Below are 26035 nucleotides of genomic sequence, written 5' to 3'. Positions count from 1 at the left end.
CAGAGGCTACAGACATAAATAAAAGAATCTGAGTGAGACGGATAACAAYCTCAACTGGCATCTGCAACAGTCTGGATTCCCCCATTTCCATCCCTCCTCTTCACAGCCACATCAAAGCACTTGGTCTCCTCCTGCTCCTCCTGGGCACAACTGTGACTGTACCAGCAGCACTGCAGCCACTCTACAGCCACCCACATTGGCTTAAAGCTGCAGTCAGACCATCACGGGATAAATTACAGTGTTGAACTAGTCCACATCTGCTACTCCCACAGAAACAATCACCTCCATTCTGGGAACGACTATATTTCTAGAAACAAACCCTGCAGCAGTGAGCTGCCTAGGGACTGATTCTTTGAATTCACTATGAAGTATCTGTCACAGGACTTAAGAGCTCCTTTGGCATTCTCACTGTATSGAAGCACCACAAACTAACAAAGGGAGATTCTCCATTACCTTCGCTCACACCCATTCACCTTCACTCTGGCCTAAGAGGGCAGGGACAGGTGGGGGACACCACTGAACTGGCTCAGTGCAGTTCACTCTCAGTAGCAYATGGGACAGTACCTTCTTCTTCTGCCCAAAATATTTTTTCCKGGGGTCTCATCTCCTACTCCCAAACCCACAACTTCCCTCAGATGCCCTCAATGCATAATTCATGTGATTTTTTTTTTTACTGTGACATGTTTAACAAAGGACTTCAGATGCTAGCAGTGGAGTTGTGGGTGAGAAAGAACAGTGCGCCAAAGCAGGTCAATGGCTAGCTATCCTGGCAATTTTAGCTGCATTTAATGTGAATATCTACATGCAGGATGGCAGTGGCATTACCAAAGGAACATGGGTGTAGAATTACCATTGCCCACACACAGTGGCCAACAGGCAGTTGTTGGCCTGTTGGCCTGACAGCTCTGTTGCCAGGTGCTCACTACAGGACATAAGTAATGCAGAATACACCATTAGCCCACTACGAACAGTCATCACAGAAGGTGAAATACTCAAAGTAACATTTACACAGTATCTGACACACTGTTTCTTAAGAAGGTGCCCCTGAACCATACCCATATGCTGCACAAAGCAGGATTGGTACGAAATCCTAACCCAGGGGAAATTTCCTTACACAGCCATTGAATTCTTAGAAAACAAATAAGGTGGCAGGGGCAGATCTCAGGAACATGGACTCATTTGAATCTGTCTTCTTTCCTTTCAGAATCCCAGCCCAAAGGAGGAAGGAGATTGTATCAYTGACAAGTGATTTTGGCCGAAGTTTCTCACTGGCATTTTTCTAACACTCAAATTTAAAATGCAAGAACAAAAAGGTTAATACTGGGAATTGAAAAAAAAACCCCAAACCAAAAATGAAGCCACATTCGGCGTATTTTTTGTGACAGGCATCCTTTGGACTCTGGTTGCTCTGCTATCAACACTGCAAGCATCTCTGACCTCTGGCCTTGGCATCTGCAGTTCATGTTGCTCAYCTCTAGATCAAAGCATAGCAGTGGTCTTAGCCTCCCCAATTTCAGTTACTGGTCTTTCCAGAAGCTGGTATCTGGCCACAAGCAGAGTCACAGACACAGGGAGAAGGCTCATGCTGTGCTAGCTTTTACCCAAAGTAGTAACACTAAGAACATGTATGGAAAATTTAACATGTATAAAGATCACTAGTCAGTACATAAAAGTATCCCTGTGAGGTAGGTAATCATCACCCACCTTTATAGATGGGCAAAGAGGCTGAGAGATGTGACAACCATGCAAAGGCCAGAGAATGTGGAAAGGAGCTCAGGATTCTCAATCTCTTGGATCATTCTTCTCTTTCAGACTCACCATTCTGCTTGTGACACTGCCATAATCCAAGATACCTTAGTAATTATTGACTACAAGGTTAAAAAAAATGCAAGTAGTAACATAACATAAGCTAAGGCCAGAAGCAAGTAAAACCTCTAGCCCAGTTTTAGGCTCTATGTTTCTCCTGCAGTTTTCTATGCAAACGTGTTGCTTTCCAATKATGTTTTGGATGGGCTATGATAAGCCTTTTAGGAGCCTCATAGACACTGGCATTCTCCTRTTTTCAATACAGTTTGTGTTCCCTAAACTATAGCTGTCTGTACAGGGGAAGACATGGATGCAATGTGTTGCCTTTAACAGTACAGGAATTCCTCCATCAAGATGCTGGGGAGGTGGAAGTTTAAAAAGAAACAGAATCAAGACATCATTGCACGCAAACRCCCTTACCCTCTGGAACTGCCCTTCTCCTCCATGGGAGGTGCTCTGTTCTCTAACAGTGGCTAATCAGCAGGAATRCTCCTCACCTTACTTGGACCAAGGACTCAAGTGATATTCACAGGTAGATGGGATGCATGTCACCCTGTACCCTTGATGCAGACAGTCCAACACTCGCATTATTTCACAGCAAAGGAGAAAAGGGATTGTTAAAAACAGCATCTTGGACTAGCAAACAAAGAGGAAAATGAAAGTAGCCAAGCAGCAAATTTCTGGCAGAGTTGCCTCAGAGCTTCTGAACAATCGCCGCTGTTCCATCCCATGACTGTCAGTGCGTGGCATGGATTTTTCTAATTAGACTGCAACAATCCAAGCCCCCTCCTCCCCCCTCCTGCCACAGTAGAAGGCTCACCACAGCAGCTGCCTCCCTGGCAAGTCTCAAAGTCTGTGTATAAAAGGAAATGGAAAGACAGAGATGGACTGGTCCAGAGTTAAAACCCAGTATCATAATAATATTAATCAATAATCATCATATGAACAGTAAGAAGGATGCAGCCTAATGGATGTAGGCCCTGTACACTGCGGACATGTCGTTGTCAGATTGGTCCAACGCTTTCGCTCGTTTATAGACCTAGGGAAGAGAAGTCAGAGAAGGATCAGAGTCTGCTATTGTGTGAAGCCTTTTCCTAGCAGAAAAATTCCTTTGTTGACCACTACAACCAGAAAACTGCACAGTATGTCAAATAAGCCAAGTGCAGATCAGAAATTGCCAGGTTCTTCTGTGTTTCACGATGTAACATTGTAAGGGTTTCTACAATCAAAACAAATCCAATGCCACCATAGTCAAAATATATTTCAATCACTGTTCCTTTGTCTTAGATGATGTAATTCTTCGATCTGTGTCTCTTGTCGACACATGGCTCTGTTGAATGAATGTTGAATAACACAACTGAACACTGAATAATTCTTACCTCGTTGGCAGCAGCTGCCATAGGAGTTGGATGGTTGACAGAATCACCCAGTGCAATAGCTAATCTAAGATCCTTCTGTATGTATTTCAGGTAGAAATCAGGTTTAAAGTTTCCTTGCAAGATATCTGTTGAGAGGAACCCATGAAAAAAGTAAGCATGACAAAAGTAAGCAAATCCCACACTGCAAGTGGCTGCAACTCAACACCAATCTCCCTTTCCACTGCTGATCACTACTTTTAGCTCTCCTGTTTCTCTGCTATCTTCATCTGGCCACAGCAGATGATGTCAATACTGCCCACTGACAAAGTGAGCTCAGATTTCGAAGCAGCTTGCTCTCCATTTCACTTATCACCCTGCCACAATGAAATCCTAATTCAAACCCTAAGCAGTCCTAACTCAGATTCTCAGAACTCCTGGCTATGAAGGGGAAAGAATGGAACTCAGCTCTTCATTTCCAGAATGCTTAAAACAATCATAATCCCAGGCTGATGAAGATGGGACTGTAATTTTCTACTTTTTGCCACTATCTGAAAAGCTGCTAGACTGTAAAAAAAAGCCTTGTAAGAAAACAATGTAAGAGAACTTTACTTTGGCACTTCTGGTCCAGGAAGATGCTGGCAAGTTGTCCCTGATTGAGGATATCCAGAAGGGTCTGCTGGGACTGGCCAGTAACTTGAGCCAAAGTCAGTCCTTCTGCTATTGTTGCCATGAAGCTGCCTTGGACCATGTTCACAATCAGCATCATCTTGGCAGCATTGCCTACTTCACCTGGGAGGAAGACACACCATTGGGATTCCTCCAGAAGAGAAACAGCAGACCTGCCTCCCAGCCCACACAGCAGTAACACTGCTAGACTCCTGGCATCAAGCACTTGGCTGCTCTCCCTTCCCCTGAAAGACTTCAGAAAATATGCCCATTTTCCAAGCACTCAAAGCAATGGATAAGAAAATATGATTTAAAACCAAAAGCATCACAGATCCTCCAGAATGAGCCAGTATTCAAAAATGAAACCTAGCTTGCAGGCTCTGAAACTGCTCAAGTTCCAGAGGAGCAGGCCAATTTCCCATGCTGTCCAAAAAAAAAAAAAAAAAAAAAAAAGAAAAAGATGACATATACATCTCAAACTCCTTGCTGAAATTCCCAGTCCTTGCACTAAGAAACTGCTGTCAGGCCCATCATGTTTCAATTACCTAGGAAAAAAGAGGTCTTCCCCATGGCCTGGAAACAGCTGCTGCAGTCCTCATATAAACCCCTGTCGCCAGCTGCCAGGATCACAAGCATTCCATCATTTGAGAGCTGCTGGTTTCCTGACACTGGTGCTTCCAGAAAGCGACCACCTCGGGACACTATCACCTGGGAAAAAGAGCATATTTGGTCAACTGTGCTGAACATCATACAGGAACATATTACACGGCATTCCTGCYCCTGAGGACAGAAATTTAACGCAGAACAAATAGCTCCAACATATAAACAGGAGAGGAAAGCATTAGCACATGATGTATCACACCATATCCTGCAAAGGGTGCTTAAGACCAAAAGTTGACTTCACACTGCAGCAAGACCCTCCTGTACCCATAACTACTGTGTATGTTTTAAGCAGCTAACTGACATGCTTTAGTCATGGTACCCTGTACTAGCCAAGGGATCAGTGCTACAAGTGTGTATGTGGCATGGGAATCCCAGAAGACTGATCATTAAATTTTACCCCTYTTTCCCAGACAGGAAAGGCCTTTGACAGATCTCTTCAGTCAGAGGTTTACTAACATCTGTCATCTGCATTCCCCAAATTGATGTTACACACTACTGTGTCAACATGTCTGCTTAAAACTTTACCATCTCCCCTTCCTCGTGCAGCCACATACACTGCCTTAGGTCAGTGGGGAACAATCAAAAYGCCAAAAAGAAACTACAGATACCACAACAGAAGTAACCAGAACACTTCTACAGAAATCCTATAATAATATTTCTACAGAATGAAATGTGAAGACATTCCCTTTCCCCAACCCGAGCATTTAAACTAGGCAGATGCATTTTATCAGTTATTAAACCAGAGAGTTTAACCCTCCAGTTTGCTACAGAATACCTGTATACAAATACTTCTAAGGGATCAAAATTTGACTGCTTGYACTTGTGCAAGGTAACAGCTCTGCCAAATCTACAGACTTTGCTGGTATCAACAGGGAACATCTCATCCAACACTATTCACTGGTCAAGATTTGACATGTTTTATCTTGTTTGCCTGGAACTTGAGACTCTCCCAAAAGAAGCCCAAAGATCTCTAGAAGCAGTTTTATTACCAAGAAGTAATAAAGCACCTGAAGCAAYACAAACTGCAGAACTGCTGCTGAATCAGCTGTTAAGAGGCTCAATTCAATGATTACCTGGGCCAGCTCTGTGACTGTATCTGCATCCACAGTGGACATATCCACATAACACTTCCCTGGGCGAATCCCTTGCAACACTCCACTTGGACCAAGCACCAGCTGTGGAGAACAGAAGAGCGGTAAAGCAATAGGGTGTCTGCAGAGAAACCCCAGTTCTGCAGGAATCCAGCTGAGTCTGGCACTGCAGTGGCAGACCCCCAGAGGGTTATCAGATCCTGCTCTCAAAGGCTTAGTTTTCAGAATGCGTGATTTWTGTTGGAACATTCATTTTTACATAGCTGCACTGCTCAGGATCTGCAATGACCCAGGCTACTGTAGTTAGCAGGAATGAGAACTGGCATTCAGTGACTGCCACCTTGTAGTCTAACCAGTGGAAGTAAAATAAGAGCTAATCCTTACATCCTTTGCRGCTTTTGGATCTGATACACAGGCAAAGGTGATGTCACAGGTGGAGACTACTTCAGCAGGGGTTCTTCCCAGCCGTGCACCCTCCTGGATGAACAAATCACACTGCAAAAGGCACAAGTCCAAAGGTAAGAAAAATTAAATACAGAGCAAATGGATTCTCTGCATTTTGCTGTAAAAACTCCAGCAAAACTCCACTGTTGGACAGAACTCCAAAGGAGTCAGGCATGTTAATTAAACAGCAACTTCATCTTCTGTTCCTTTATCCACATGTACACACACACACACACACACACACACACACACACACACACACAGGGCCCTTTTGCAGCAGAACAAGTGAAGAACTTTGAAAGAACTACATAAAAGAAATAAAACTCTTAGATGAAACAATAAGAATGTTGTGGGTTTGACAAGAGAATATTAGGGAAAAAAAGGAGATTTAGGAAAAAAATTAGTAAAAGGACATAGCAAAATGTGTTACTAGACAGTAAACAGGAATACGCACAATTGAGACTGATGTGCTTCAGTGGGCTGCTGCTTCAAAACCTTAGCTCTTTCTTACCCTATCCCCTCATACCAGCCATGTTTTGCACTTGAAAAAATAAATCTTTTAATCCCCTTTAACAAAGTAACCACAGCACCCTTCCTGCTTTGATATTCCACAGCATCATACAAGCACCATCTCCCCCCAGCTACCTACTTTTCCACTAGAAAGAATAACATGGTCTAGTATGTAAGTGCAATGCAACATAAGCTCTACTTTCACTTTGAATATCCCTATGAAGCCATTCTCCATCCTGGTCTCATGACACAGCAGGTCTTTGACAGAACCCTTGTTACCACAACATGACTAGCACAAAAGATGTAGACTAACCTGTGGCTGAGCAGTGCATCTTACCACACTTCAATCTCCTGGGATAACTCCCTACACCKGGCCTTTTTGGCCAGATGCATGACACACTGCCATAGATATTCATGGACACTGCTGATATCAGCAATATTTTCAGAGGCACATTACAATYGCATTCTTCAACACACATATATACAATTTTTCTGTCAACTCTCTCATGCAAAAAGGCCATGGGGTGGGGTTGGTGACCTAGAGTGACCACACTAGAACAGACCACAGCTGTACCTAGTCACACATGCCCACCAACAGGCAACTAGGAAACAGGACAGAAYAAGGTGGCAAGAGTATTCTTGTGTGTCTTTGGTATCCTCTCCCAAGCACCACTGACAGATGATTCCATGAGATAGAGGGGATAACTGCATGTTTAGGAAAGGTTTAAGCACATGCCTACCTTCTCAGCAGTCCGGTTCCAGACGGTGACAGTATGACCCATCTTCAGCAAGTTGGAGACAATGCCACTTCCCATCAGACCAAGGCCCAGAAATCCTATCCTGAGGGTACAGATAAACAATCCAAGAGAAAGCAATCAGTGTCAGTTTCTCGTGGTGTTGGAAATAATAAAAAGCAAATTCGAGCATCACCRGCAAAAAAAATACCCAAACTTGTTCCACTGCAGCAACAGCTACAGTGGGGAAATATTGAGCTTTAAAAGCAAGCTGAATATATTTTGCTTACGAAGCATCCCTAACAATTCCATGAACAAAGTCTTTAGCCTACTTTAGAAGATCACCTAAATATGAAAGGTATGGATGGTCTGGGCTCTTTTTGTTTGTTTGGGGCAGTTTGTGTGTGGTTTTTTGTTTACTAAAATTGCTGTTTATGTGCTTTCTGTTGCCAGTCATTGAGTTCATTAAGTAAAAAGAAAAATTTAGAAATGAGCAGGCGTTTCTCTAATAATATTTTGATTTTAAAACTAAGGCACAAATCCAATGCCTGCTTGTATAATTGAATGATACATTACCATCTTTATTTTAATAAAGTCCAGCAAAGACTGCTGTGCTAAGCATCTGGCCAGATCAAAGACCTAGTCCCTCCTCTACCACTGCCATTTCARGCACAGGAAGAAAGGAAGTAATTAGGCCAGTACAGGTCACCATCAGCTCCAGAAAACAGCCTTCCCCTCCCCCTGCAAGCCCCCCTGCTCCCTCCATTAAAAACTAAGACAATATGCTAACAAATCCCTACAATCATCGGCAACAGGAATTTCTTTGCCGATATCGCTGCAAGGACTCTTATTCATCATGCAGCTTCCCACAAAACCCAGTTTTCAGAGAGATTCTGAAGCATTCGGTTAGATCTAATGTAACTTCACAGCCAAATCCACCTGGCAATTCCCCAGTTAACTCTGCTGATTTAGCCACATTACAGCTGCACTGTGGCCTTCACAAGCCACATTTTCTCTCCCAGCTACCCAGGCTGCCTTTTCTTCAAGCAAACTAATTTAGACAGGGCAGAGCATATCATTACCAGGCTCTTTCCATGGCCCAAATAAGGTCTACCTATTTTCAAGTCTCTGAAACAGCAGATATACTCCTTCCTTCCCAACCCACCTCTGAGACTCACTTTCCTGAGAGACTTTTACCTGAACAGTTTCATTGTTATTTTCGTTCCCCTGAAGTACAGGTGAGAACTGACATCCCATGAGAACTGCCCCAACAAACAGCAAGAGTGGCCTGAACTCAATTTGAACAGAGAAGAAGCTACAGAGTGAAACAGGAAGCTCAAGTTAGGTTTCTCTCACTCTAGAAAGGAGAAGAGATGTGTTAGGAGAAACCAGAAAGCTCATGTGCTACATAGCGAAGTCCTTGTGATGGGAGAACACACCTCCCTCTTCTTGTCTTCTGCATGCTCAGGAGAGACATTAAACAATCCCAGTCAACCGCCAGGCACTACCAGAAACAGATCCCCTTCTATCTTCCTACCTCATGCAAGACTGAGGAACACCGCTGCTAACATCCTGCAGTGGGATCTACTGAAAAGGACAACTGCAAAAACACCCCAAACTGAAGATGAATCCAAGACAGAGCTTACTCTGAATTTTTGATTGTACATCCCACTTTATTTTTAGCTGCCTCCCTCCCACCTTGCCCTAGAACAGTTTCACACAAGGACAGAAGAAATGTGCAGTTGAAGGGAAATGTTAGGTTTATTAATTCTCAGTAACAGGCTGGAGAGTGGCTGCATGTCCAAGCTGGAAAGGAGAAAAAGGGAAATAGCTGAAGTGTGTTGGAGATCTTACTTTTTATCTGTAGGAGTGATGCTGCCATTGACTGCTGTGCTGTCTGCTGCCTGGATGGAGGTGGATCCTGTCTCCTGAGGGAGTGGGGTGGGAGGAGGGAAGAGAAGGGGGGGGGAAATAACAATAAAAACAATATCATGCACAGCTCTGGAAGAACTGCAAGGCCTCATGACAATAAAAATCCATCAAAACCAAGATTTGCTTTACCTCTTCACAAACCTTCAGCTTCTTTGTGATGGCTTGATAGCAGACAGCTGGCTGTATGAAGAAGACAAAGTACTCAGGGGAAGGACAGCTGAYTTACTCTGCTGAGCAAATAGACCATATCCTTGTTCCACAGAAACAGGCAGATCACCCACCCACCACCACCTTCAAAGTGGGACAAYTCTGGGGCTTCCCTCAAGGGGAGACAATAAAACCAAAAACATACTGCAAGATACTAAGATCGTTCTTTCCCACCCTGTCCCAGCAATTCAGCCAGTCTTCCAACAGAAGCACTGCAAACTCCCTTCTGCAGCTCCTACGACAGGCACCACTGCAGGCACCAGAACCCACTCCTACTCCTACACTTAGCTCTCTGAAGCCTGCCATGAAGCCTCACACCTATGCTCACTATGTCTCTGCATATGYGGAACCAAAACCTTCTGGCTAATATGAGAAGGCAAGTGGCTTTCTACAGATGCTAAGGCAAAGGCTGTTCCTCCCCATGCTGCTTACTGTGAGCTTGTCTAGATAAAACTGTTAGCAACTCTTAATCCTTCTGGCTCTGACCAGATCCTCAGCAAGATATAAATTCTTCTATGTTTAATTCAATCTTTCCTTTTCCTCCTGATGTTCACTGCTGAATATAAAATCCTGCAAGGCTTCTGACTCTCAGGAGATAAACTGTCTGTATTTTACAATGAGCTTTTCTGGTCCTGGAAGTTTTCCTGCAACATTCAGTGAATTGGCAAGCCTATCTAGTTGAAGAAACTGGACGGACAACCACCAAAAACAAACAAGAGGATTTCTGAACGCAAAAAAAACTTTTCATGTCCATCAATGTTCATTCTACACAATTTATTACACCAGATCTGCAAAAAACTAGTGCTATATAATCTTTAATTGCTTAAAACTATTCACTATACTTAATGCTAAATCATGCTAAATCTTAAGGCTAGGAAGTAATTAAACTAATCTAATTGCCAGCCCCCAAAGAAGAGAATTCTGGAGCTCTTTTTTGCATACTCCTTGTATGCAGTTGCAGCAAAGGGCAGGACTCCAAGCTACTCAGCAGCATGATCCTGTCTGTCAAATCCTTACCTTCTCTGTCTGGCTCAGCAGGAAGTGATGAAAGTGTGGATCACTGTCTTTCACAGGCTACAAAAAAGAGAAAGTACAGCCTCAGAAACATTTCCAGAGAGTCACTGAGCAAGCACAGAACAATTCCCTTGCTCTCCTAAGCTGCATGAGAACAATAGCATAAGCGGGAAAATAGCTGTCAAAAGCAGCTTGTTTCAATTAAGCAGTTTACATCATGATTCATTCTCAAGACCAAAGCCATTCAAAACCAATTTCTCATTTTTGGACATCTGTACGAAAACCAAAGAAGTATATGAGMAAGATTAACATGGAAGGAGGAAAATTCATATTCTGCTTCCTCTCCCTAGCAAATGAAAACACTTAGTTTCCAGCTTCGAAGGAACTCCTTAAAACAGCATTCTGGGAATTGGCTGGAGATTGCCACATGCCAGGCAAACCCATCCTAACAGCAACAAGGACTGCAGGCCCAGGGATCTTATCTCCCCAGTGACCATCACACACACTAGTCTGGAATCATACTGCTCTTATCTGCTTTACTGATCACTCATTTATTCAACAAAATCGAAAGGTTTTCAAAAGCTGCTTGTGAAGGAAATCAAATGAAACCACTCCATGTGATAGTATTCAGACAGGGAGAGACTATCTACATCACTTCCAGTTTTGGGAAGTCAGTCCCGGAAATGTTTTTGAAACAAGAAGKGTAAAAATTAGTACAGCAAGTTAAGTGTGAGTTTGAAAATGGTTCCACAGAGGCAGAAATCTCACTTCCCAGCATATTTCTGAACTGTCTGGGATATTGTTCAGCTTTATTATGCTCCAGTATGTTCTGACGAAAGAAGGTAATATCTCACTGTTCTACAACCAGACAAAAGGCTCTAGATTTACTGCCACAAACTCAGATCCTAGATGTTGTAAAGTTTCTCACCTCATTCACACTCGGTGGCCATTTAAATCCAGCCACTGTTCCAGTCATCACTCTCTTCACYGTACTTGACTCTGGAATTGTGAGGTCCTGAGGAGACAGAAGGAGGAGCACAAAGAACTTAAAACCTGGCTCAGAGGCTGGTCAAAGCACTTGAGCACACATAAAGAGCTCTGAAAGCACTAAAAAAAATCCTTCAATTTCACAGGCCTTTCCAAGAGCATTTGTATTTAAACACGGAGTATTGACAACACAGGTGAAGTGAGGATACCGCCAGCAAAGGAATTCAAATAGATTTATTGCTTCTGGAGAATCCATTCTTCATACCTAAGAGGAATCACTGTACTTGTACACTTACGCAATGAGGAGAGAGGCAAACAAACACGAGAGAGGCAAACAAACACGCTTGATCCCATACTTTGTTCTGGTGGATGCAAAAAGCTTAACGAATGAGTGAGGAATACCATTACAAGCAGAGGTCTGAACTCCTTCAATCCTGCCCTATCACAAAAGAAGAGCCTACCTGTTATCAGGAGAACCTTCAAAGCATGAGGCTGACAGCTATACCTGCTCAAGTTTGCAGAATCCACAAAACAAACTGGTATGTGGGCTGCCCCATCTGCTCCACAGGCTCTCGTTTGTTATGTCATGATAGTACTCAACATACTGGGCTTTTACTGTTGAGCAGATTAAACTTTATTTTTTATTTCCCCAAGACACAYAGGTTAAAATAGGTATTTATCCTGTAGGACACAAACATATGCAACAGACATATAGGTCTTTATATGCTACATGAAGAGAATGCACAGGACTTCATAATACATGCTGTCTTCCTGAAATGAGGTATTAGAAATAGAGTCACATTTTCTCCCCTCCAAAACTACTTCCTGAAAATGCACAATATATCTTAGTATCCACACGAGAAGAACACTGTTTGCAAAAATGGCCAGAGCAAAACTCCTGGAGGTAACCCAGAACAATGCAACTGCCTGAGTRTTAGCAAGGACAATGCAGACATCAGTCTCCAACCTTGATGTGTCTAGGGAGAATCCTTCAGCTGGTAAAGCATGGATAAAACCTGCTTTGATACCTATGAAGTTCTGTTGGTCCTTCCAAAATATTCATTTAAGCTTAAAAATGAGAGTATGTGAATGATCATGTATGGCCACAGAGCCTTTCTAGACAGAGSACACTGCAGCAACACCAGATTCTTGAGTATTATGCATCCTTATTGCTGGGAAAGCCAGAATTTGGACTGAGACAGAGCAAAAAACTCCAAATCCTAGCATCACATTAACTCAATACAACAACGTAAATGTTTACTCCTCTAGGGCTAAGAACTTGAGAAATTTATGAGAACCAGGCAAGAAGACAAAATCTTAAAATTATTTCACAGGCTGAAAAACAGTATAAAGGCAGTATTGCTACATTTTCAATGCAATTATTTTAATTGTCACTTTACAGAAGCCATAAGGCTTACTTTCCTACCTTATCCTGCTTAATTTCCTGGTTTATGGCCAGGCAGTTATCACACACCTTTTACACCACTTTGTGGTAACTTTAAAACCAGTCTGCTTGCTATGTGCCAGTAAAATAATGCCAACTACCACAACTAACTCACTCAAAGCACTCTGATGTCCTGAGGTAGTTAACACATGTCCTGAGGTAGTTAACACAGTAAAACCTATGCATACAATGTGTCAGCACAATCAGAATTCTCCCAGCCATTAGTTTTGATCAATTCTGGAATGAATCTAGCTCAAAGACACAGAATCATTTTGCAAATGAAAAAAAAGGTCTTGTGGCTTACTTTAACAGAAATATGTGGAGACATAACATGCTTATAGGAAGACACTTAGAAAAGTGATAGTTATGTTGCCAATGAAGCATTTTCCTGCATCAGCAAAGACAAGTTCTGTAAYCACTAGTTATCATTCACAAATATGCATCCGTTCCTCCTCTCCTTCAACTTCCCTCAAAAGAAACTGATTTGATCTGTTGCACAGCCTAATTTCAGAGACACTGGTGTTAGGAAAGAGGCAGTACTTCCTTCAACCCCTTAGGGGTTGSACTTGATGATCCTTGTGTGTCCCAAATCARGATATTCTATGACTCTATTCCATAATGCCTTCACAGCTAATATCTGAGATGATCAACTTTATTTTACTACATCAAGAAAGAGTCTGCTGTTCAACCAGCAAAGGCCGATCCATTCACAATTCTGGAGAGATAAGACCACCATCTTGATTTGCATCCTGACGTGCAGAGAAAGAAAAGACTGTGACRCACTATATGATCCCTTTGAAGCACTGGTGAGCAAGCACGTTGCCACATGGTGCTTCAGTTTAAGTCTCCCAGCWGTCTTCAGGTGTTGTCCCCGATGAAGCATGTGCTTTGTAATAATCCACCAAAATAAACATCCATTTGAAAAATGAAGATTTAGACCACAACAGCGAGTTCCACAATAAAAAGGCTGGAACTCTAAATAAGGGTAGACAAAGTATTGTTTGCTATCACTGCTGCCATAGCATTGAGAAATATCAAGGAAGTAGGTGGGGATAAAATAATAATGCTCCAAGGTTGGACCTTTATAATAGAGGATGGGAACATGTCCTAAAGCATGGAAGCTGAAATGAAGACAATTCTTCCGGCAGATTCCCCAGGCTACAAATTTCTTCTTYAAGCCCTAGCCCTTAAGAATACTTCACTCTTTGTGAGTACTAAGGTTGAAGTTGAGTGACTACTAATCACTGATCATACAAAGTAGGTGAGATGAGAGAAGTCAGGAATTGAATGAAGACCCGTATCTCTTCACTAATCCTTCCCACACAAACTGAACTTGAGGGATGGCAAGACGGAAGATSAAGTCTCCTGACACAGCTTTCAAAACCCTCTCAAAGATATGAACAGAGCCACTCACAGTAACTAACTGGTAAAAATCGCAGGAGAATCAATAATATGCTTGCAAAAGGTATCGGGAAGACAAATGGTCTAGAAGTAGCAATAAGTAGAAGCTTACAAAAAGGGATACTGAACTGATTCTTCCTGCTGGCCTGTTACTCAAGGTGCCAGTCAGCCCTCAAGTCCAGCTGCCAAGTCCATGGGCATTGGCGGACATGCACAACACAAACCTTCTCATCCTTGGGTGGACGCCCCCGCTTTCGGGGGCTCTGATCCTGAGCTCTTTTCAAGGGTGACTTTGATCCTCTCTCTGACGAGACAGAAGAGACCCTCTTTTTTCCTTCCCCTGTGCCCTTCTTCACCTTTCCTTCAGAGAAACTGGCTTTGCGTTTCTCTTCACCAGCGGACTGCTTGCCTCTTTCTTCACTGGAATTACGTCGATTCTTCTCTTCAGTGGAGTTATGGGAACACGCCTGAGAGATTATAGAATAGAAGATGGTAAGGAAAGAAGAGAAGAGATGGAATGATTTTCATGCAAAASCAAGAATGTGAAGGACCTTGTGCTGATTACTATCAAGCAAAACAACAGCATAGTAACTTGAAAACTAGGTATGTTAGCCCTTTGGAATTGGTGAATGAAGTTCCTGGTTAGTTCTCCTGCAAAAATACACTAGTTCAAGCRCGTAACAGAACAGGCCACCTGAAGACTTGTCAGGACTGTGTGCACTTTCAACATACTAAGGACAAGATTAGTAGATACCAAATTCTTAAGACTAATTTATCAAATCAYCACAAGCAGATCAATTAGCCTCTTCAGTTTCTCCATCAGTTTAATAACACTTTTCCCCAACAAACAAGATTGAATGGGGAAGATGAGATGATAGGAAATAAACCCCCAAAACTAAAGGAAGGAAAACAAAACCCCCCTCAAATTGCCAGAGGCAACAAACTCATTTCACATAACAAGGCATCTAATCATCATTCATGCCAAGACCTGTTTTGATGCACACTGTGAAAAAGAACCCACTCACCTGGTCCTTGCCTTTGGTTTTTCTAAGAAACTCCTCCACAGCATCCACAGCTTGCTGGAAGCGCTTACCCTTGTTAATCTTTATCATTTCCTCTTTGTGAGGGTGATAAGGCTTCAGCTGCTCCACTTTGATCCAAGCACTTGAAACACAAAAAAGAAGCTAGTTATATTCTCCAAACAGTGGCTTTCTCAATCATTGCGCTTTGAGAAACACACAGCTTCACCTTCTCCCCCAGATCTACTGACAACAACAGCCCAAACTCGCTGCCTAGAAACTGACGGGCTGCCATCACTGTATTCACTGAGAACTTTCTTCTGGCACTTCTATTTTATTACTTCTTAAGCTTTATCTCATTGTAGCACTGTCCCACTCTAAGCATTATTTATATTCTCTACTGGCAAAACAGCTTTTGGATGTGATCACAGGACATGTTTAAAACAATGGCAGCCCAGTGACTTTCTTGTTTCACCAGGAGGAACACCCACAATCCCACACTTCCATGTAAAGTAGCCAATACCATGAATCTGCTCAAGAGGTTGCTGAAAGCAAAGCTCACCTAACAATTCTCAGCTATCAGTCCTTTGTTCAAATATACTCAGCACACAAGTGTCAAAAAAGACTGTAGGAAAGCCCCCCCAAACTATGTATCTCACTATAAAGCTGACCACACAAAGTGAATACAAAAGCCACAGCTCACTGCTCTACATATTTCTGATGTAYCCTCGTATTCTGCATGAAAACAACAATTTTGTTTTTGAAGAAAAAGAACTGTTTTCTTCACTGTTGATATTTTGAGATAACTTGATTTGTACAGTAGCAGAGTAATAACCTGCAGTCCTATTAAGGCTGCAGTCCACTGAGGAAAACCAAATGACTTCCCTGTTTCCACTCATGTTAAATAAGACTTCTTGACATTTAACARATGTTAGAGTTGTTAAGTATGGGTGACAACTTCACTTTCCTTCAGGTAAACAAGTTCTTCCACCAYTTCTTCAGCGAGGGTTTAAGAGAATGCCTTTGCTTCCCTTGATGCCTGAATTCCTTGTGGCTCTCAGAGATTAACCACCTTTCTCCCACCCCAAATTCAAGCCCAGGCTTATCAGCCACACTGTTACAAAGCTACTTCCACCCTACTGAAAACAGAAGTCTGTAAGTTTTGAAAACCCTTCCATCAATATGGCCAATGGTACTTCATAGCACACAGCAGCCCAGCACACAGCAAAAATGAGGCAATCAGATTTTCTCTTGTCCTCAGACATCTCTATGTTACATAGACTATGCACAATTACAGGTATTAAATATTCCTCCGCACAGTCTAGCTCCTGCAAGCAGATGAAGTGATTCAATAGCTGCATTTTCAGACACTGTAAGCACCATGTCATATAGTTAAATTGAACATGAAGATTAAAACAAAAATAGTAATGCTCTGCTGAAACTTGATTGTCCTCTCTTCACAAAATAAATTCTGTAACTTCATTAAGACCTTCCTCCTCACTGGCATTAATAATTTTTTGTAAYCAGGAATCAACTTTGTTGAAGTAGACTGAAACATTTTGGGTCTCATTTGCAGAGACAAGACCTCCTGTAGAAGTGTCTGTGKAAAATGGCAGCACCGTTTCCAAAAGAACCCAGTGCTTCTGCATGCAAAGATGAATACTTTCACTTAGTTTACATCATTTTTGTAAGAACTGACTTAATATAACAAGTCAAATAATGGCATTCAGACTAGAGTCTGAGTCCAGCAGCTGCTCAGRCAATCTCCCAGCAGCCCAGACACTACTGTGAAACACACCTTAAAATTATCTTACACTGTAAAGCCTGCCTGTATGACAAAAAATTACAAATGTCCCTGGGTACCACAGAGCACCAGCTCATGAGAAGCTTTTCATTATGTGTATAATGAAGAGAAAATTTTGGACCACAATATAAAAAAAGAACATTAAATGTTGTTGCAGGACTGAATTTCTAAATAAAATTAAGTTCTTTTCTCTCAAGGCATTCTCTTRGATTTCTGCACATCCTATCCCTCCTCACTGTACATGTTCATTAGCTTCCTTTCTCATTCCTTTTCCTTTGGTATGGAGAAAGCTTGAAGTACAAAGCTTTCCRGTCTGTGGTTTCAAAGATGCATCTTGGCACTCGTGATCCACCAGAACAAAGAATTAAGAGATCTCAGAGACAAACAATCTTAAATGCTAATTCAGTTAAAAATAAACTTTCACAGAAAAGAAAAAAAAAAATTGGTCTTTTCCTTTCTAGCTTCTTTATGCATCACCTACCTGGACAACCTTCTGTAAGAGATGAGCGTGTCTTTTGACACCAGATGTCCACAAACCAATTGCATGCAGTGTTTCAAGCACTTGAAAACAAAAGAACTTTTCACCAAACAACATTCATGTTTATACACAAGATCTCAATACCCTMAAGGCCAATGAAGGCCAATATTTAGATATGTTTCAAGGATACAACATAATAAAGGATCTACTATTTCTTTCCTGATTCAACAACGAATCAATACCCAGGAAAAACATTAGGAATATTACTGAAGATGAACTTGCGTTCATACTGCTGCACAGTCACCTGGCGTTTGTAAAGAATGGGCTACATGGAAAGTGAAAACATGTAATAAAAATTCCCACTAGCAATGGGTTTCTCTTTTCATTTCTGCACACTTCCTCATCCTCTCCAAAATGCCACTCTTTAAAAAAATCACTACTCATGTCAAATCCACATGATAACCATGAACAACAACAATCAAAACCTAGAATAAGTAGAGGCAAGTATAGAAGTGACCTGCTGCTGCATGGAAACASTGGCACAGAGACATACAGAGACACTGGATTCAAACCCCCAGCACAAGCTTGGCACAAGGCAGAGTTTTTCAAACCCTCACCATTCCAGCCACTCTCTTCCTRTCTACAGACATCAACTTCTAATGACAAACCGCAATAATGAGATGGAAGAATATCCACCAATCCTCACTTTATGCAAATCTTATGGTTAGGGATGCAAAAACAGTGGCACAGTATCTCCAAATTTCTATTTACCACAGTCTGGGAAATATTTTATTGCTTTAGACTGTAATACTTTAGATCCCCCCACTAAATGCTAACACAAGCAGTTCTGAAAGCTGAAAGAAAATTGCTTAGTTATTTACAAGGCCAGTGTGTGTAAGCACATAACAGAAACCAAGATGGATTTCCTTCTGTTAAAAAGGAATCCTCATCAATTAAATAAATAACTGAACTCTACAACTTTGTATGTAAACTTCTACCAAAAAAAAACCCCAAAGATGACCACATCATACTAGAAAAAAGGGATACTTAGAAGAAACCAAAAAGCAGGACAATACTGAAGGAAATGAAGTATTGTATTTTTCCAATTTGTGCAATAAAACACCTCCTCAGTAAGAGGCGAAAGAGTTTTGTCTGCAGTGATATTCAGGTATGGTACTGCGCCTGCACAGATGTCGAACAACATTCCAGTTGATTCTGCTACAGCAACACAGAGTTCTGCATGGGATAATCTGCCTCGCTGAGAAGCACCAGGAACACAGGCTCTCCCCTGCTGCTCATCAGGTCAGCCTATCCCTCCATCTCCTCAGACCGCCATGGTGTATTTCCAACAGCTGGCAAATTTAAAGCAAGTGTTTTGTGATGYCAGCACCCGAAAAAAACATTTCAGAAAGACTACATCCTGAAATTACTCTCTCCTTGAAAATCAGCGAAAACAGTTGCAGAAGAAAAGGGTAAGTGCTTGCATCACAATAGGACATGGAGGATGGAAAGGAAATRAGTGCTGTGTTGAAATTACTGTGCCTGATGGAAACAGGCTGCAAAATATTACACTTATCTTAGATTGCAAACTTCCCCCATTTACTTCCTCCATTTTTTCCTTAGTATATCAAGTCAGGAAGGCCCCTTGACCCCACCCAATTTAGYTTCACACTGATGCTTCAAAAGGGTGTAAGCAAGAATGGGTTGCCCAGCTTCCTGTTAAAAACTTTGATATACACCACTTGCAAATCCATTAGGGGATTATCCATTAGGGGCTATTAGGGGATATCAAAGGGAAGGAAGGCAGAAAGGGAGGTGAATGGCTGTGTTTGTACACACATCTCTGAAGGCTGCAGGACTCTCCCTAGTATTTCTATAGAATCACAGTAGAAAGATAYCTTCAACGCAATGATATCTTTAGTTTTGACAAATGTAATACTGAATTCCTAAACAGGCCATGAGGTGTAAAAGTATTTTGAACTGGATGAAGCACACCAAGAAAGACTAGAAGGCCTATCAGTCTATTAGTTCTAACTACTAAAAACAATAAATGCACATACAGAGCAATATAMAAGTTCTTATTTGACTACTGAAATATCAACAAAGATTTTCTACAACAAGACTGTAGCATGGAAATAACAATAAAATGGGATTTAAAATATTGAGAAGCACAGTTAGAAACACAGATAAGAGGTCAAAGTTCCACTTCTAAACTAAATTAAAATTGTTGTTAAGATTCCTGTAATGGATATTGTAACATGCTTGTCAGGTCTATGGACAGGAAATACCGACTGTTCTTGATTTTAGACAAAGAATCCTTTTAATGCGACTTACTCTAAGAAAAGACACTCAAAAAAACAACTCCTCTGCAAACTAGAAAAACCTCCTTACCAATTTGGAGAACAAGGTAATAGAGAGACATTACATAATTGCCTTACTTTTAATGTACATAATCAYTTACAATAGGACAWGCACATTACWTCACTACCATGAACACTGAGGTGTCTCCTACTCTGTTAAAGCAYATATGTACTTCACAGTTTAAACATAAGCCAAATCTGCTTCCATGGGTAGAGAATCCTTATCTTCCAGAACACACATTCCTTTGGAAGTAACAGGAACAACTAACACCACCGACACAAACCTACAGAGCTCAGTAGAAAATTCATCAAAAGACAGGACTTAGAGAACAGTCTGAATGCACTCATGTTCTCACTTGTTTGTCTTGGACCAGGACTACTCACAGCTTTCCAGTTAATCTATTCCCTTAGTCACTGCAGTATTGCACAGGCCCAGTACATACTAGTATTTGATCTGCAGGAAAAGGAAAATGCATTTCCTCTGTGCTGTATCCTAAGCTAGCCAGAATTTCACAAGTAATCAAAACCTACATACTATACCAAAACCACTGCCAAACTCATCAATATGTTTTATTTACCCCTCTGCTATGCTTAYGTACATCTGTTTTTACTTCTAAACATGTTTTCCCTTAATCTTTAGTATGACAACCAAAGCCACACGAGTCAGGAGGGAACAAATTGTACCCAGTCTGAAACAGGGGCATTTCTGGCCACAGCAGGCACCTAGGAATCCTCASATGGAAATAAGACTAAAATAAGGCCTGAGATTGCCTACCTCTCCACAAACTGGCTGGCAACAATCCTCAGAAGTTTGTGGAAGGGATTCTACCCAGCAAGCAGCATCACCTTTTCCTTACACAACTGGACAAGAGGTGAACAGCTGATGTCCAGACTCTCTCCAGTTCAACTTCAAAGGGTAAGGTAGTAATATAAGAGCTGCAGCAATGGATCCACAGTACAGAAATGTCATTGTACAGCATGAATGTGGCAGAAACAGTGAGGTGCTCCAAAGAGAAGCTACATGCTTCTAGACCATCAGTACGGATAAGCGTGCTCCTCATCACCCCTCAGACAGTGACAGCTCTGCACTCTGCTGTTCCTCAGACTGTTCATAAGTTGATGACATTCACTCAGTTACATACTTCCAARTACAGTTTATACACACACCTGAAAAAAGTATCTGCAAAACCCACYAGTTTACTTGTACAAAATAAGTAAAGGGATTTTCTCTTTATGTTCATGTTTTAAGAAACATCATTTCTATTTTTCCTGATTTGGCTCATTGATTATGCTCAAACGTAAGAATTTTTCTCAAGCAGCACACTGGTTAGACCACAGTTTTAAGCAGAMTAGCCTTTTGAAGTTTCAAGTCAGGACAGAAGAGGCAGATAAGCTTCTCTCTCTTCTATCAACATTTAGTATTTATTTCTACTCAGTTTTCAGGTAGGGTATGTCAGTCAAAGGAAGCAATTTTTTAATTCATGATTATCTAGCAYGATATGATTAAATTTCACAAGCTGGAGACTGGGAGAGGGGATAACACTACCTTACTGTGCCAGATGACTGGATTTACCCCAGCCACAGCTCTAGAATCCTGTAATAAATCCCGATTATTTTACAGCTCTGAACACTTTATTTGCAACTCTTCATGTTGTTWATCTCAGCTACAGTACCCCAGACATTTGACCACTTGTTTTAATACAAAAAAAAATCTGTATTTGATTCAGTAATGTGAAATATAAGGATTAAGAACAAATAGCTCTTAATAATAATAATCCACTTCAACTCAGAATTTATTTGCTCAAATAATCATGTTTAATAATGCCACCAAAAATCCTTCTCTGCCTTCAAATCAACCTTCACCTGCCTCAAGTTACTAGAGATCCAAACATTCCCATTAGTATGCAGTATTCACTACTACTCCATCAAGTTTAGACCTGATTTCTTAATGGAAAAGTATTTTTAAATATTAAGGAAAATAATTTCCTTAAGAAACATTTATCAAATGGTCTCAGTTCTTGTCACCTTCTTTCCAAAAAGTAAAGGGCTTTCTAGTCTTCCACAGATATTTAAAATTTTCTTCTTTATTCCATGACTTAATGGGAAATAGCAGAAAATAAAGAGGAAAAGTTGAAAAGTTAGGAAAATAATTTTCAGTTTCACAAAATATCAAAGTTCTCAGGGTTTTTTTGGTTAGCTTTTTTTCCCTAGTTTGCAATCATTTAGATCTAATACAACTATGATTTTGTTCACATTTGAAGTCATTAAATTCTGCCTTGCAAAAATGAAGCCTACRACAGTTTTGGCTCTCTTATACTGTAAAGCACAGTATAAGCAAAGTAAGAATTTCAGTCACTAGGTAGGATAGTATATTCTTTCACAAATGGAAATTACGTAGTTAATTTTATTTCTCTGGCAGCAAAATAAAATAATACTCTSAGTTATTACTTACTCATACATGGTTACATGCTAAAATCTAACCCAGTCATGTGACACCTAAAAGTGGCAAACTATCCATACAGCTGCAACTCATATCCTAAGACAAGTTTTTGCCGTCTCTTCATACACTCCGGTGAGCAGCTAYAGCATGCAATAATAACTGAATTACTTTTATTGTGTGGTTCAAAGGGAACACTTTACAAAGCTACATCACACTATGTAAGTAAATACTTTTCCTCAAAAAATCCACATGATGTGGTACAGTATTTCCCCCAGATGAAAACAAGCAGGTACATACTGATCTTCTGTTCCAAAAAACTTCACAAAGAAGCACTTTTTCCCTCGAGGTTTCTTCAAATCTTTAGGTGGGTTAACAATCTGAWGGTGATTAGAAATCAAAGTTAAAAAGCACATAGTGACAAATTCTGTGATTTGACCATCTGGTATTCAGCTACTGTAATTTTTTTTTTAATATGATTAGGAAAATAACTGGAATCTGCTCAAAGTTTTTGAAGTAAATATGTAACCCAAGTATTTCCTTAGATATAGGCATGCTTTAGCGGAGTGAAGAAGTACCCAAATACCACTGATAAGCTCACTTGGAATGTAGGGATGTTTCTTCTCCCTAGTTCTAACAGATAAACTAGATGCCTTTTATAAAATTAAAGTCAAATCGCATTAATAGTTTGTTCCACTTAGGTAACCTTTAAAATTTAAACTGAAAMTTTGTCTTTACTCCAGGAATAGATTGCTTATCAAGTTTAAAACATTAGCAAGGAGAAAAGCTGTCATTCAGTAACAYAGGTGACACCTGTAGAGGAGCCTAGTGTTAACTTGATCCAATAACCAAAAGCTTATAGYTGTCAGCCCACTGACGATTTTTTCCCTGACTCATGCTGTTACTTCAGCATGCTTAGCCTTCATACCACATAAAAGATAATAGAAAGTTCTTTCAGAGAAGTAGAAATAATAAAAAATGGCATATAAAATTMATTTTTTTAAATCCTTCATCAGAAAAAACACCAACCAAACCAGAAGCAGGGTGAAACTATCCCAGATAATTCTCAAAAACTATAGCTCTAAAACAGTATCTTGAAAAGCCAGACTCCTTATTTCTATTATTTAGCACAGTACTGCTAACCAACTTACTTCAAAAGAAAAGAAAACCTGTCTTGCAGAAAGTGACAAAGACCAAGCAACTAAATTTGGGAAACTCAATCAGTTTTAGAGCTGGCTCTCTGTTTGCTTTCCATTCCATTTGAACTACTAGTTGTTATTGAGAGACTAAGCTACTAGATCAAATAAAGGCCTGAACTAGTTCACACTTCAGAATTGTGGGTATATGTGTTTAAAAAACAAACAAACAAGAAAATCAGTATTAATCTACAACGAAATACTTTCCAGCAAAGGTTTCCCTACACAGAACAAAAATACAAAAAAAAAAATCCCAAATTTAAAAAAAAACCCCACAAACCATTAAAAACTAAGAAAGCAACAATAAAAACAAACAAATCTCACCTTTCCTGGCCATGGAGGGTAACGGCCCAGCTTCCCCCTAGAGAAAAAAAGAAAGTATTAGGCACTAGAACCAGAGAAAAAAATAACTATCCCACTGTCTGCCTTTTCACATATTTAATACTTTTCACATGAACAGAGTTACAATTTGCAGTCAAAACCTTCTGTGCACGGTATGACAAACAGCTGACATGTGCACCTAACCCAGGTCTCTAAGCAGCCTGTCTGACCTTTTTGGACTGTCAGAACTGAAGAGCAGAAGCTATGGTGCCTGTAAGATCCAAGAGTAATAGGCATTGTAGCACTCTAAGGGGGGAGATTCCTYCAACATGGAACTGAAAAAAAGTACTGATGCCAGCAATCAMGACAGAAGTTCAGGTTAGGAACTTCTTATCCACTGGTCCAGAGTAGACACCAACTCCCAGCTCAGAAAGTTGATTTCTGATTCTCACATGAAACCATTAATGGCAGGATTCCTTCAACAGGTATTCCACTATCACTTTTTTCAGATGCTCACCACCACACTAACTGAAGATATGAAGAGCCATAAAAGAAAGGCAAAAAAGTTTAATTTCTACACTTGCAAATGTTTCCATTATGAAAACTAGGCAATACGAGAAAGAATCACAAAGGAGTAAGAGATATTTGTCTTRGCCCTCAGTACAGCAGCTTTAACCTTTTTTTATCCTTGTCACTAACTCGTGCTGCAGTACTCACAAAACCTCATCAGTCRCTGTCTTGCAAGAGGGCAAAGAAACAGCTTTGGACACAAAACTTCTCAGCAAGTAGCACTGCAGCCCCCCGAGATGGCAAAGTTGCACAGAGCATTCAGAAGCCATGGGTAGGCAGGAATGCTGCAAGGAGCTGTGACCATGACCGTCTACATTCAGTGCTCCTATTCCTGTACTGAGCAAAATATACAGCAAACCCTTTCTGCTGYTGCTGTCTGATTGTTAAAGGTTCCTGCTCTAAGGACAGCACGTGTCTGTCATGTACAAAACTAAAGCAGGATAATCTGCATTCCAACATCTAGAGCAGCACACTCCCCAAAATCTCATCTGAAAGAAATATGCTGAAAGTAACTAATCTTTACTTACTTTACTATACAAATTAAGAGAACTTCCCAGTCAATTTTTCATATGAGAGCTGCAGTTGTCACAGACAGAACCATACATTTCTTTTTTGTCTGGGTTATCAGCAGAAAATGTATCACACAGCATTTGTGTGTTGGGAATTAGCTATTTCTTTGAGCCCTGCCAGGACAGCCTGGCCTGTCCACCACAGCAGAACCTGTGCACTTAATCGGTGCTTACAGGGCGCGATGGAATGCTCTCACTTCTCCCGACCAGGAGACACAAAATCACAGCTCTGACTATCTGAGGTTAAGACCGCAGTGACAAAGGGAAATGGCTTCTGGGGGCTTCCACAGGGACACCCCAACCTGCAAAGAAACGCTGGATTGTTGTATTGCTTCATTAAAGCATSGCAAAGAAACGGTTTCGTGGCTCTCCCTGAACACCTTCTATCTCTATCCCTATCCCTTCTCGCATCCCTCAGAACTGAGCCCGTGCTTACAACGGAGCCCCGCGGCGCTCGTCCTTCCGTTCCGCTGCCCTCATCCCTCCATCTGACACAGGTTCCTTCATGCACCAGCCCCGCCAGCCTCGAGCGCCGGCCCAGCTCACAGCCCAGGCCACCTCCCGCCGACCCGAACCCATGGCTCCGTGCTGTCTCCCGTCGCTCCCGAGGGACGGCGGCAGCGAGATCCACGACCCGACAGCGGCCCCGCTGCTCGTCCTGTCCTGCCAAGCTCCACCCTGCCTGCAGCCGCTCCCCGGAATCGACCGCGGACTGACAGCGCCAAGCGCGGCCCAGCCCGACTCGGCTCCCGCTGTGTCGCTCCCAGGGCCGGGCATAGCCCCRCCGCCGCCCCGCCTGCATCTCTGCAACTGCAGCCTGATTCCGCTAAAGGCGTCCGGCCCACCATGCTCCGCGGCCGCCGCCCGGCCCGCGCCGCCACTCACCACACCAGGTCTCCGAGCCTCAGACTCACAGCCGCCATCTTACCAACACAGGCCAGCCGCGCTGCGCGAGGACTGCCGGGAGCGCGAGCCAGGGAAAGGGGGGGTGGGTGGACCCGTCACGTGGGCGGGCGGTCTTTCA

General features: G+C 41.7%; 1 protein-coding gene across 9 annotated transcripts; it reads right to left on the bottom strand.

Moving 5' to 3' along the window:
- Positions 1-1096: 1096 nt before the first annotated feature.
- GLYR1 (glyoxylate reductase 1 homolog) lies at positions 1097-25986 on the bottom strand. 9 transcript variants are annotated; one of them, XM_057382814.1, is made up of 16 exons: positions 25897-25984; positions 23876-23912; positions 22656-22735; positions 15283-15421; positions 14482-14724; positions 11354-11440; positions 10429-10485; positions 9334-9384; positions 9127-9200; positions 7279-7378; positions 5969-6079; positions 5567-5668; positions 4376-4538; positions 3774-3953; positions 3186-3310; positions 1097-2845 (listed from the first exon to the last, which is right to left on the bottom strand). In XM_057382814.1, exons 1-16 carry the CDS (start codon positions 25932-25934, stop codon positions 2771-2773), a joined length of 1662 nt encoding a protein of 553 aa, XP_057238797.1. In that variant the 5' UTR covers positions 25935-25984; the 3' UTR covers positions 1097-2770. The 9 variants fall into 9 exon arrangements, with proteins under 9 accessions (XP_057238797.1, XP_057238799.1, XP_057238792.1 ...); XM_057382816.1 differs by having other exon boundaries at positions 25940-25978; XM_057382809.1 differs by lacking the exon at positions 25897-25984 and adding an exon at positions 25448-25803.
- Between the last annotated feature and the right edge of the window lie 49 nt (positions 25987-26035).

The sequence above is a fragment of the Malurus melanocephalus genome, unplaced genomic scaffold, assembly GCF_030028575.1.
Source record: "Malurus melanocephalus ecotype Western Australia unplaced genomic scaffold, MMel_1.1 scaffold_588, whole genome shotgun sequence".
Lineage (NCBI taxonomy): Eukaryota > Metazoa > Chordata > Aves > Passeriformes > Maluridae > Malurus > Malurus melanocephalus.
The sequence above is the reverse complement of the archived record's forward strand: the minus strand, read 5'-3'. Positions and strand labels throughout refer to the sequence as shown.